Genomic DNA, 14,317 nt, shown 5'->3' with positions numbered 1-14,317 from the left:
ATGCCGCGCGGAGGGCAATCTAAACTCCCCTCTGTCTGGAGATCAGGGGGCGGGGCCACCAGCCACGTGACCATTTTCTCCAAGGGCAACCCACTGAGTTCCACCACCTCTTTTCCCAGAAAAAAAGCCCTGGAAGTATTAATTATCATATCCTGCTTTGACTGAAAAACTTACTGAAAACAGGCTTGTTTCATAAACAATCAGTATCTTTCCGCATCCACTAATTCATATAGAAAATCCCTGTGATATGGAATAACAGAATGTGGAATTTTGACTTGGGTTTTCCTTGTGAACTTACAGTGCAGATCTCCAGTTCAGAAATCATTACTACAAAAAACATAGAAGTCTGTTTCTTAACTGGCAGCATATCCAGTCCATACAGACTGTGACATTTGAAATATAACAGCCAAAGTTGTAGAAGCAGTGATTCTATATGATGTGTTTTTGTTCATCCCTTTTGGAATAATCATTCATGTTCGATAGTAACATTTAATTCTCCTTTCCAAAGATGCCTTTCAGGAAGAAAAAAGTTTGACTTTTTAAGGAGATATCTGAATGCTAAAATCGAACAACTATCATCTGCTTGAAATACAAGATTAATGTTTTTTGAGAAGTTCATACTGAAAGCCTTCTATCTTGTATCCATATTCTTGCAGCTGAACAGAACTGGTTCTGGTAAAATTGATGATAAAAAGGGCAACAAAAGTACAGGCAAGAATGAATCAACATCAGAAAGCGGAAAGACTGCTGTGGTGTTTTCTTTGAAAAATGAAGTTGGTGGCTTGGTAAAAGCACTTCGACTCTTCCAGGTAAAACCTTTGCTGTTGTATTGGAAAAGTCCTTGACACATAAGTGAAAGCTAATGGGTATGTCTCTGTGTGTACAAATTTCAAGACACTTTGTGTAGGTAATCAATTATGTTTTGGTTTTTTTAATTGTCATCATGTTTATTTTAATTTATTTTCAGTTTGGAAAACTTGAGTTGTCAATGATAGAAGGTTTTGGAGATCATTAATTCATAAGGTCAACATAAGTTGGAAACAAGTTTATGGCACTTAACACACAAGTGTTAGTATAGTGTCTAGTTAGACTAAAATATGTTAAAATGAATACTACTTTTATATGTATAAGTTATTTATTATGCCAATAAATTTGGCACTGAGTAGCATAATTTAAAAGTGAACAGCAGTTTTATAAGAACTTTGCCATGGTAAATCATGTTTAATTATCTATCCTGAGATATTTATAGATCTCATCAGAGATTTCTAATGACATGGAGAGTTAAATATATTAATAATTCTGCAGTAGGTTTATTGGACTTAACACCACAAATCATTAATACAGCTCATGATTTCTTTTTATTTTACTATATCGAACAGAAAAGTGGGTCACAAGTAGCAAAAGGAGGTCAATCTCAGATAATTCAGGTGTTTCTGCATATTTGGTGAACTCCTCAGCTACCCAGAAAAATATGACTTTATAAATAACAAATGGGTGGAGAGAAGACCTGATTAGGGAAATGGAAAATTAAAGACTGAGCATGTTCCATGAAGCATGCAATGTTGACAGCTGTGAGAATTAGTTAAAGGGGTGGGGGGAGTGGGAAAGTGGAAACTGGTTTGTTAAAGATCGTGAATCCAGGAGGAAGAGATTTGAGAGTTGTATGTAAGAAAGAAAATTTTCCAAATTACAGATCTCTGCCCTCTGCTAAGATTTCTTACAGGTGCAAAGTTTATTCCATCCAGTATGAAACTTGTTAACTACATGCTTATCCAGAGTTCAGTGACATAAACCACTCACAAATAAGTTAAGGGTTTCTACATACACAGAAAATAGTGGTTTGTTTCTTCTTTTTAAAAATACACACTGTCACCTGAAAATTACCTGAAGCAGACTCAACATGCTCTGGGAAATGTGATATACTGAGTTTGGTGTCAATTAAAGGGAGAAAAAAACCTTGGAGAGATAATGGAGAAATCAGTCTGTTCAAGATCTTAAAAGCTTATAGTAATCAGGGGGGAAGGTCTGGAGAACATGTTCCAGTAACTTATTCTCTGCAATTTCTTGTGAGATCCCAACTGGTACATATTAAACTACGTTTCTTAAGAAATTCCCATTAAACAATTCTTTTTAAAATGAATTTAACTTGTCACTGAAGTGAACTTTTTTTTGTCTACAGGAGAAGCATGTGAGCATGGTTCATATTGAATCAAGAAAATCCAAGAGGAGGAGTTCAGAGGTAGAAATTTTTGTGGATTGTGACTGCAGCAAAAAACAATTCAACGAACTCATTCAGTTATTAAAATACGAAACTAACATTGTAACTTTGAATCCACCAGAAAATATCTGGACTGATGAGGAAGGCAAGGCTGTTATTTCCTCATTCACTTTATTTTGAAATTAGCAAAATTTTGTGATGATGTCCTAAGACCTCTAATCACGCTGTGTTTTCTCCAGAACTTGACTGCGTGCCTTGGTTCCCCAGGAAGATTGCTGAATTAGACAAATGTTCCCAAAGAGTTCTCATGTATGGCTCTGAACTGGATGCAGATCACCCTGTAAGTGTTCAGTAAGTGACAAGTGTTACTCACACTTGTTTGATTAATCAGATTATGTGGAATGAAGCAAAGGTTATTCTTTTTCCATGTGCTACTTTTTCCATGTGCTACTGATTAGAGATGGGCACAAACCGAAATACGAACCAAAATTAAGCACGAACCAGGTCGGTTCGTGGCTCGTGAACCAGCGGTTTGTCAGATCCCATTTCTGACGAACCGCCACGAACTTTAGGCTGGTTCGTTTGGTTCATTTTTTGGTTCGTCACTGCAGACAGCCTGGTGCCGATCAATCAGTTTCCTAGGCAACAGGGGATGGACTTCCTGCAGACCTTCTGCTGACACGGAAGTGACATTCTGCTGACCTGGAAGTGATGGTTTTCTGACCGGGATGTGATGTTTTCATGTACCAAATGAACCGGTTCGTGGTTCATGAAATTTGACGAACCATGAACCACATGGTTCGGTTTTTTTCCAGGTCGTGCCCATCTCTACTGCTGATGCTGTCCAGAAATGGTTGAAGTCAGCTTCTAGTAAAGAATGCAATTGTTTATAATTGTTATACAGTGTATTTTCCTAAGTGTTCGAAATACTTTGTATACATTAGCACAAAGATTTTTACAACTCTGTAAAGTAGTGTTATCTGGATCTGGCAGTTCCTTCACAAGTGCACTTCCAGATCTCTGAGGCAAGGGACTTTTGGTCTGATACTTTGTAAAGAGACACTACTGGAGTTTTAATCTTTGTTGAACATATTAAACAGTAAAAGAAAAAGCCGGAAAACATAGGTAGACTGAAAGATCAATGTAAAATACTAAATCTGGAGATTTACCATGGACTAACGAGAAGTAACAAGATGGCCTATAAAATTACGCTAGCATTAGGACACTGAGCAAGAGCCAGCAAATCAAATGATTCCTAGTAGAAGCCATCCTGAGTGTGCTAAATGTTCCTCCCTCAAGCTTTATGCAAAGTCAGGAGTCGGACCCACCTCGCACAGTAGCCCCAGAGAGACAGAGAAAGAAGAGGGGAGAGCTGGAAGGGTGATGACTGAGGTTTCTCTCTGAATAGCACTTGAAGCACAGGAAAGGAATGGATTGGTTCAGGGAACAAGGAGGCTGGGATCAGGAGGGAAGGAAGAGCAGATTAAAGAAGCAGAGTAGAAAGTGTCATCTGTTGTCTGATCCAGCAGTTTCAACCTAGTTGGAGCAGTTCCAAAGTAGCAAATGGGAGGGTCTGAGCAGGAAGTGGCATCTGTTCTGTGACTTTAGCAGTCCAGAAGTAATATTGGGGATGGAATGAAACCTTGACAACACTAAGCCTTGTCCAGTAGGGGTGGATGGATGGAAAACTGAACCCAGTTTGTTCACACCTTGGTACAATTTTTTACCTAGCCATTTACTGTTAGGACAAAATCCGACCTTCTTGATTTAACTCATCATATAGGAAGGCTTGTTATAGACAGCACATGAGGGTGGTTGTGACATAAAAAGGGAATATTTTTTTCCTTAAACCAAAGCAGGATTTATTTATAAGTATATAACTGTGATGGCTGCAGAGTTTTGATACGTGTATTGGTTTCAGGATAGGTTCATAAGCTTGGTAGTTTCAAAAGTAATTTTTAAAGGTTTATTCACAGACTCAGTCACACAGACTAATTTATCACACAGATCACTAATGGAATAAACGTTCATCTCATCCACACAGACATAGATTCACTTAGGCCCCTCCACACAGCTTGCCTAAACTAGGTAGATTCATCTCTCTTTCAGATTTACACAAACTGACTGAAGCACACTCTCAGGGTTCCACACAGTTTGCCTGATTTAGCCATAATCCTTTTTCATCAAAAGACAGACTGAAAACTTCTTCCCTCAGCTCTCTGACTAAAAGTTTGCCCCCTAGGGTACAGCTACTGTCCAGTCATATCACACTCCACTCACCCATCCACCCCCCCTTTTCCCTCAGAGGTCTACATTTAAACACACAGCAACCAATATTTAAAAAAGCACATTAAACCAGAAGAAATAAAATACCCAGACTTCTTCACGTGCAAAACACTACATGGCAGATTCAAATTTTATTTTGACAAGATGCTGGTAGAAAGAGGGTAAGATCGATTTAGATGGGATAGTTGAAGGTCTAGGTTGCCAGTTCCTGCATCTGATGAAGAGAACTGTGATTCTCGAAAGCTTATGCTACAACAAAGTTGGTTAGTCTTAAAGGTGCTACTGGACTCTTTTTGATTTTGCTACTACAGACTAACACAGCTAACTCCTCTGGATCTATCACTCAGATTGGCTCTCAATGTATGGTTTTCTTCTGTGTTGGAACAAGCTGTTGCCACACATCAATGCACTTAGACTGGAGTAATTCTGCATAGGATTGCACTGTGAGTAATGTACTGACTGAAGCTTTAGAGAGTCTTTGGAACAATGTAAAAAAAAAATGCCTGATCCATCATCCACCTTCAGTACTTGCAGAAAGTCAGAGCAATATAAAGTATTGGAAGCTCTAAAAAATCAAGACAAATTTGACTTCTATATTTTAGTTCTGGTGCGCAGAAGATTTCCTTTCCTAAGTCATGAGAATAATTATAATTATGCACACAAGCTCACTTAAAAGAACATAGATATTAAAGGAATATTCCCATCCGTGTGGGAGGAAAGGGAAGAAGGCATTTGAATAGCTGCTCACACTCTGGGAGATAATTATAAAGCAGAAATCATAGCATACTTCAAGCTCAGCAGGAAAGCAGCTTGCGTATAGGCTGCTTGTGTTTCCCGTTTTTAATACAGCAATAGCAGTTCAGCCCTTCTTTCATACTCTCTGTAGGCCCACATACTGCCAAAAAGATATGAACCTAAGTCTAGGGAAAGCTAACCGATTGTAATAATTTGCATTCATTTCTCCCCTCTGATTTAATCTCAACGTTTGCTGAAACGTGGATCTCTTAAGACATGCTGGTAATTTGGTTAGATTATGTATCCTGGAAAGGATATTTAGAAATGGTTCTACCCTGTGCTTAGAACAAACACTTCAAATATTCATGTGTGTTCATGATGGAGATGAGTCTGGAACTTAAGATGCATTGAGATAGACTAGCTCCTTACAACCTCAGGTACTATTTCCTTCCAGCTGCCTAGCATTTTTGTACATGCAGAACAATCCAATAGTGGATTCAAAAAGGAGTCTTATGTCATCTGAATGTTTATAGATTTATTATGGTGTAAGCTTTTGAGTATTATGGCACATTTCATGAAAGATACAAAGTGTGTCCTCTACAGGTTATGTATGTGAAATACACACACACATACCCATATGTATGAGCAGAGATTTGGAGAACAACATTGGATTCAGAAGGCAATGAAATGCAATAGGGACCATCTATGGTATTCCTTTTTAAAGCTCTTGTGTATTTTATTATACGTACCTCTGCTTGTCTTGTATTATAAGCACAGGAATTATATAATAGACAACAAACTCTTCCAAGACCCATTGGACTAATTTAATACCTATTGTGTGAAAGGAAACTGCTGAATAATGATATCACATATCCACCTAGGCAACACTATTTCAGGACCTAATAACATCAGATGTACCATTAGGGGCTCATGGACCTGTTCATCCTCCAAAACGATATATGCAATGATTTGTGAATGATGCCCTTCTCCTATCTACCTAGGGCTAGGACAAGCAAGTCAATCTCTATGCAAAAAAAGAAGATATATGTCAGACTGTGGAATCCCAGTTATCTAGAGTTCGTCTCCCCACTCTGCAAGAAGCACAAGGTTTCTTGGTTTCAAAGGTTTAATGGAAGAATATGCTCAGGATACAGGTGTCCACAATCCAAGGGCTTGAGGCCCTTGGCTGAACGAAAGCTTTGTTGAGAATGACACGTGAAATGAAAATACAACGTTTCAAACACCCACTCCCAGCCTCCCCCCTTGTCTGCGAAGGCATGGGAAGACGAGGACATCAAGGTCGTCGGCCGGAACGGGCTGATAAGGACTCTTTGCTCCCATGGATATATGCGGCCTGGGCAGCACCTGGGCCTAGAGGGAGAAAACTAAATAACTACAGATTATAGCATGTTAATATGGCGTGACTCTGGCTAGAGAACCGACAATTGAATCGAGACTCTGACAATATAAATGTGGTATAGAAAATGGTGGCAGCGTTGAGAAACCAGTAAGAGAACATTTCATTTTCTCAGAACGCTTAGCCGCAAACCTGGAAGTCACCATTATTCAGCAAAGGAACTTTCAAATGAGGCTCCAGTGTGAAATTGCTGAATTAGAATTACCCAGCTATCCATTTTGGCCTCAATCCCCAGTTGTAATAATGGTGACTTCTTAAGCTACAGAAATTACATTATCTTAGTAAATTTATAAAAAATGGTGTTATCACATATTACTGCTGTTGTGAATCACCACTGTGTTTACTGTGCATAGTCGAGCTTTGCATAAAATGCAAAGATTGCATTTCATGTCCTTTCAATAGCACTTTTTTCTGTATATGAATGTAACATATACAGCCTGTCAACTGAGGACTGCTTTGATGTCCAGTGTGTTAGTTGCTACACATGCACAATCCTGGGCGGGGGGGGGGAGTGCTTAGGAAGCTAACCAGGAGTTATGCTGGCATATCCTGGATTTATGCTGGCATAACTCCCTCTACACTGGTGCATTGGCCCAGTGCCGCTCTGCTCTGGCCTTCTGCTAGCGCCCAGCTGTGGCAGCTGGGCACAGGTGTAACTACAATGTAAGTCCCTGCACTGGCCCACCAGGGGGATGTCAGGGCACGAGTTAGTTCCCTAAACTGTTTCGGGCCTGGGAATGCCCCCTGCCAAGGCAGAATGTTACACCATGGAAAACAACCTCATAGCTTATAGGCACCCATTAAATGGGAAAAGTCACCCCCCCCGGGGCCTGGCCCCACCCAATGGCCCAGCAGAGCATAGGATGCCGACTACTGCGGGGACCAATCCTCTCATGCCTTGTGGTGGCTGAGACCCCTACTCCATGCCGAATCAGCTCCTCAGGTAAGTAGGGAGGTAGCTGGAGACTCTGCCCAAGATCCCCCTACTGTGGGGACTTAGGGCATGAGGCGGGAGACGGTGTTTGCAGTGGTAGGGCAAGAGTGCACAGAGGGAACTTTGCGAAATTCAGTGCTTGACTTGCACTAACATATGGGGTCTTCTTTTCAAGAAGAGGTGCCTGTTTCTCGGAGTGGCGGCAGCAGGAGTTTTTAAGCAGGTGGTGCTTCAGCTGCCAGCCTAGTTCTTGTTAGGAATGGGGGTTGGGCGATCAGGTACCCTGTCTGCTTCTGCAGTGCTACTTGAGAGGGGCAGGGCTCCTCTCAAAGCAGGCTCCTCTGTTGAGGTATGGCAAGCCTGATCACAGCGGTCTTTCTACCCTGTGCACTTGCTCTCTTGCTTTCCCCTTACCCTCTGTTCTGATAACTCACTCTTCCAGTAGTAAATCAGCTCAGGAGAAGATGGTTGGTGGACAGATGGTAATAGTTTATTGGTGTTGTAGCCATAGGCCATAATATACCAGCATATACACCATGTAACAAAATGCCCCATCAAAAGAGTTAAAATATAATTACATGGCAAGATAAAGCTTAAAATTTAAAACTAGGATGATAAAAAGTTAGAAGTGGCAAAAGGAAACACAAAAAAAGCACAAAATAGTTGGTGGACAAATGCACACCCACAGAACTGTGAGATGTTATAAAAGATTCTGACGCATTCCAATAAATACATGGAATTCCTACAGGTTGAACAAGGAATCCTGGCTGTTTGGGTTCAGTCCATCTTTTATTTTATTTCTCCTTGAGATGGTTACAGATCCTGCCATTCCAGCTAACTGTAGTGTTCAATACTCACCTTGGCCTCAGCCAGTACAATTTCAACAGCATCTTGGAGCATTGAGAGTGTTGTCTTTCCTATGCCTGGAGTTTGAGATTTTAAAGAAATACATAACTCTTAGTTCAGATTCACAGCTGTTATCGTCTCACTTGCATCCTTTTGAAAAAGAAGCCGACATCCTCGCAGCTTGTTTATATAGAAGCCTGGTTGATGCGAACCAGAATTTTCCATACAAAATTAAGTTTCCCGATGGTAGATTGATTCCTTTTCCTAGAATCCAGTTCCACAAGATAGAAGAGCGTTCTGTTGCCATAAACACAATGGTCTTGCAGCATCATAAATCCAAAGGGTTGGAGCCAATGAAGTGTGAATGGATTGAGATCATGTGACAGATGAATTAGAATATTCCCCTGTATTCTCTGAAAAGCTGTTCCTGAAATTTGGAGGACATCTGAGATTAGAGAGGGAAGTAGCTTGAGAAATTGCATCTTGCATGCACTCCCCCATTAACGTAAGAGGCAGGGGGATTTCTGCCAATTCCCCCATCTCACTTCTATCCATTCTGTTTCTGAAGCCTTCTGACCTTCAGGAGCAGATTTTTAATCAGGTATAGGAGGCTGCAAAGGGGGAAAAAAGATCTGATTCATGAACTTGTTCTGTTCATATAAGAAATGTATTGTTCCAGAAGATTCTGGCCCAGAGGTAGACACAGAACTCTTTGTCAGATACATGAACTGATCACTCAGGTGGGTAGGAAGAAAAATCCTGAAGGCATAGAAGGACCCCCTCCCATTTTTTATGAAATGGTGGAACACAATTGAGTGATGCAGAAGATGTGTATGTTGTTCAGAAGTAAGCTCTATTTCAGTCTTCAGATGAACACGTGAAGTTTCAAGGCAGGACATGCAGGTACACCTACATTTCTCTTGCCATATATTCCTTCTACATTCTTTCTTTTTTGTGATATGCTGATGGAGTGCGCATGTGGGTCAATGGGATGTGAGTGTAATAACTCAATGCTAAAGTCGAGAAATCGAACCTTTTTAGAAGCTCCTGTGTGTGTTTTTTACTTGTAATTTTCCATCTTGATACCTTTGTGCCAGCATGTCTGTGTTCAAGCCCCACTACAAAGTTTTCAGATGGTATGAAAATAATATATGGCCACATATTGAGGCAGTAGGTAGCTTGCTCCGTTTTGTGGGCAAATAATTCTTCTTCATCTGCTGTTGACTTGGACAGCCAATAACATAAAGTGCAATGAGAAGGGAATTTTATTTTTTAAAAAACCTGTGGAATATGAGCACGTACTTTTGGGAATAAGGAATGTGTTTTATCACAAGATGGCTATTCCTCTGAAGATTGATTACTTGGAGGCAAATGTTGTGAGGCTGAGGCAAAAGTTGATTTTTAGTTTCATTTTTAGCTGTAGGTACGATCAGGCAGAGGGAGGAGTATCAGTTCTACTGTTCATTTTAACTTGTTATCATCCAATAAAGATTTCTAGCTATAGTTCTACAAAAAAAATAGCCTCAAGGTAAAATTCTACCCAAGGTAATGTTAGTTATATTGAGGAAAGATAATTTCTTACCATGGTTACATGCACAGTTCTATTAAATTTATCTCTCACCCTCTAACCCAAGAAGCCCTCAGGATAGCCCAGTTGCTCTTTGAGCTGAAGACTTAAAGCAATTTTTATTGCCATTTCTGTACACAAAAGTAAAGAAATCAGAGTTTATATTTCTTATTGTCCATTTTAAGTGTATGATCTCCTATACATGTGAATGGTGTCAAAATGATATGTTTACTTTTGAATAAACCCCAAAGGTGTTCCTGATTTGATGCATATGTATAATATTGTTGCAAAAAGGGCAGACTTTGGAATTTATTTTGTTTATACTCCACCCTTCTTCCCAATAGGGGCCCAAAGCAAATCCTTTCTTGTTGAAAATCCATGTCTTATAAATTTTCCTCTCAGACTTAGAAACTACAGCCTGTAAACTTCTTGCTCCAGTAACTTCCGTTGATGACACTGTCTGAGTTAAATGAGGAGGAAGTCTCCAGTCTTTGTAAAGGGCTATTCATTTTCCTAACCCACTACCATCATACTTGTGAACAGCTTAACATGGGATGTGAATTAGAATATTAAGACGCTTTTAAAAAACACTTCAATGGTTTCTTTCAAGATTCCTCCTTGCTCATTTTATTTCTCATTGCTATGAATTATTTTATTTTGCTTTAGGGATTTAAAGACAATGTCTATCGACAGAGAAGAAAATATTTTGTAGATGTTGCCATGAACTATAAATAGTAAGTATCGACTTTTCCTGTGGATTACTGCATAGTCTGTTTGTGGTTCTCTATATGATCTTTGTGGTACACAGATGGCAGCCTCAGAACAGTGACCAGTTACAGCTAGACATGGGCATGAACAGCATTACGAATGGAAAAAACCCGCGAACAAGCCGTTCATGAGGCCCCATTCTAAACGAACAAGTGGTCGTTGCAAGCCTCATTCGTTGCCTTTGTCGGCCGTTCGTCAAGCCAGACAGTATGGCGCCTTTCAATCAATTCCCCTGGCAAAGGAGGCAGGGACTGAACTCTGTCTGAACGCCTTCTGACTTTTCTTCTGGCTTTAACCCTTCAAAGTTCTTCCAGTAGAGAGTCCCATTTTTGCCACTGTGAAGAGAAAATGACAGCAAAGGGGAGGGGGACCCATGGATCATGCCTTTCCCGGGGTGCAATCTCTCTGAAACTTGGGGGGGGGGGTCTTTGGAGGACAGTGAGGACTATGTCCCCTGCAAATTTGGTAGGTATTGGACATTGGGAAGGTCAGTTTGCAACCCCTCAAAGTAGCTTCCAGCAGGGAGTCCCGTCTTTGCCACTGTGAAGAGAAAATGACAACAAAGGGGGAGACCCATTCATCATGCCTTTCCTGGGGTGTAATCTCTCTGAAACTTGGGGGGTCTTTGGAGGACAGTGAGGACTATGTCCCCTGCAAATTTGGTGGGTATTAGACATTGGGAAAGTCAGTTTGTGGGGTGTTTAAAGGGCCCTGCCCCTTGCATGTGGCAGGAAAGGGCCCTTTAAACTATCAGCTGGCTGGTGGCAGGGGGGGAAATCCCCCCTACCACCTGCCAGCTGATAGTTTAAAGAGATCTTTAAAGGGCCATGAACAACGAACATGTTTGTGAACAGGGTCATGTTTGTTACTGTTTGTTGTTCTTTGTTCATGGATGGCAATGAACAATGAACAGCTTGTTCGGGTCCCCCCCCCTCGTTTGTGCCCATGTCTAGTTATGGCACATTGACGCAGCCAAATTGGTAAAAGAAGAATGTGAGTTGAGCTTCTTTGGAATGAATTGTGCTTCTGGTGAAATAGCCACATCTGAGTCTATGTTGACAGTACAGAACGCAAGTCGCTTTTGGTACATGCATGGTAGTTTGGAACATGTGGGTTGAACTTTGAATTTTGCACAGTGAAAAGCAATGAAGTGTCTGCTTTGTCACAAACACAGTTCTAGACCAATGCACATGATCAGTGGAAATACTTATACATATTAGCCCCTTACCATTAGTAAACCAGTTGGCTGCAGCTGCCACCAGCTATGGCACATGTCTACAAATACATTTTGTGATGATGTCCAGAAAAAAAAATGGTGGAAAGCTGCACAAAATCAGCTATCAGAGAAGTAATCAACAATGCAGGACTTTCAAGCAGCTGCTGTGGGCTTAATGGTTGCGTGAACTGTTCAGTGTAAACCGAGGATCTTTCTGTAGCAATAGCCTGTGGAGTACAGCGAAATGAACTACGACAGGTATTTTGCCAGTGGTTTGAGGTTTTGTGTTAAATTGTAGACTTTTAAAAGAGAGATTAAGGAAACATATTGCCATTCTTCTAATAAAGTTCAACTTCACTTTGGTCAACATTTGAAAAACAATCTGCCAGAATATTATTGAAACAAACCTGAAATGTTATTCATGTTTAGTAACTATTTTTTATGGCATCATTAAATATGGAGTTTTCTGTAATCCCAAGGAGGAAGGATATATTCCTTTCCAGCCAGTTTTCAACTCCCATTGCTTTTAAGGGCGGCCTGTCAAGTTTGAACAGATTCTTATACTGACCTACTGGATCTTGAAATACATTACTTTCCATATTTCTGTTTTTTGTTGGTTCTAGGGGTAAGTACCTCTCACAAATTTGAAAAAAATGGGGTTGAATGTCTTTTCTGTTTGCAGAGCTCACCGCTGTGCAGAAGAGTCTCGGTTGTTGAACCCGTGGTTGGCAAGGCTATCTAACGTGATGGGGGATGATGGAAGATGGGGTCCTAAGCAAACCGTTTTGTTATGATGCTTAGTACAACCCTTGAAAGAGTTCAAGAGTTTACACTGGGTCTAATGTTCATAACATACCAGGCTAGATTATATTTCCTCCTACCCAGGTAAAGCTAGTCCTCTGTGCAAGCACCGAGTCATTACTGACCCATAGAGGGACATCGCATCATGACGTTTTCTTGGCAGACTTTTTACAGGGTGGTTTGCCATTGCCTTCCCCAGTCACCTACCCCCAGCAAACCAGGTACACATTATACCTTGGGAGGCGAAGTCAATCTTGAGCCAGCTGCTTGAACCCAGCTCCTGCCAAGATCGAACTCAGGTTGTGAGCAGAGCTTGGGCTGCAGTACTGCAGCTTACCACTCTGCCTATATACTTCTACTCAGAGTATATCATAATTTTTACAGGCACCCTATCATGAATGCAGGACACGACTAGTCAAACCAGGTTGTACAACTATGGGCAACTTTGCAACTTGTTCTCATGGCCAATGTTCTGTTTACCTCAAGCCCAGACTGAGGGGCGGTGGGGAGTCTTCCCATGAACACAGGGAGAACGTGATCCCATCCATTAGAGCAGCTCTTTGGTCTCTTGTCTACATCCTGTCTCACCTGCCCCTTTATGTTTTCTGCCATTTCTACCCTGGAGATTTCAGCAGACCCTCAGTCTTCCTAGCATTACTCTGATAATTTTTGATAATTTTCGTGACTGGCTCTGCAGCTAATAGTATACATTCCTTCACTTCCAAATGCATCACTTAAAGACTTTAAAAAAATATTGTCTTTGTAGATCGAGCCCACATTTTGAATCCATTATCATCCCCAGGAGTTAGTAAATTTCCTGCGCAATCTCCCAATACCTGCTGTTTTGCAATTTTCTTGTCACACAACAATCCAAACCAAGCTAATTCCAATCACATTCTCTCTTTGTATTCTTTGTAATGGGCCAAACTCTTCACACTCTGAAGAAGGCACATAGAAATTTAATGTGTTTTTCAATTTTAGGCTTTCCTTTTTTTCTTGTTTGTGGTTTTTACCTACTTCAATGTGTTTTTTTCTGCTCAGCACAAAATGTGTGTGCGTGCATGCACAGCATTTCTTTTCTGCAACAGAAGGAAAATCTTGGCAGGAAAAGAATACTCTTAAAAGCCCTTTATGTTGTGTATGTCTGTATGTGTATAATATAATAATAACTCCTAATAACTAATAAGGTTAATAACTAATAAGGGTACAGCCTGAGAAGAGGAAGGGAGTTTGTGTCCCATGAGTAGAAGCAGTTGCTTCTCTCTCTTTAGATCACTACTGTTCAGTTAACATCTTGTATGGCTGTGAATCTAGCAAATGCACCAGGGAAAGCACCTTTTGCACATCTGTGTTCAGCTTAGGTGGTGGGACAGTTTTAAACTGGACTGAACAATTTTTCAGCTATCACACTGTGACATATGTCTAAATTCAGTGGAAGAAAATGGGTTGAGCACACAGTTCAATGACGTTAAGACAAGCAAATGAACAAGGACACTTCCAGTAACTGGCAAGGGTAAGCCTATCTAGGC

General features: G+C 40.7%; 1 protein-coding gene across 3 annotated transcripts in view; it reads left to right on the top strand.

Annotated features, from left to right (window-relative positions):
- Positions 1-14,317, top strand: part of TPH2 (tryptophan hydroxylase 2) — a 92,844-nt gene that overhangs the window by 20,844 nt on the left and 57,683 nt on the right. For 2 of the 3 annotated variants that reach the window (XM_054988744.1, XM_054988743.1), the window contains exons 2-5: positions 657-809; positions 2,180-2,363; positions 2,458-2,558; positions 10,670-10,737. In XM_054988744.1, the coding sequence (XP_054844719.1) occupies positions 657-809; positions 2,180-2,363; positions 2,458-2,558; positions 10,670-10,737 (506 nt within the window). Of the gene's footprint in view, positions 1-627; positions 810-2,179; positions 2,364-2,457; positions 2,559-10,669; positions 10,738-14,317 lie in introns of all 3 variants that reach the window. The other variant, XM_054988742.1, reaches the window with a different exon arrangement.

The sequence above is a fragment of the Eublepharis macularius genome, chromosome 9, assembly GCF_028583425.1.
Source record: "Eublepharis macularius isolate TG4126 chromosome 9, MPM_Emac_v1.0, whole genome shotgun sequence".
NCBI lineage: Eukaryota > Metazoa > Chordata > Lepidosauria > Squamata > Eublepharidae > Eublepharis > Eublepharis macularius.
The sequence above is the reverse complement of the archived record's forward strand: the minus strand, read 5'-3'. Positions and strand labels throughout refer to the sequence as shown.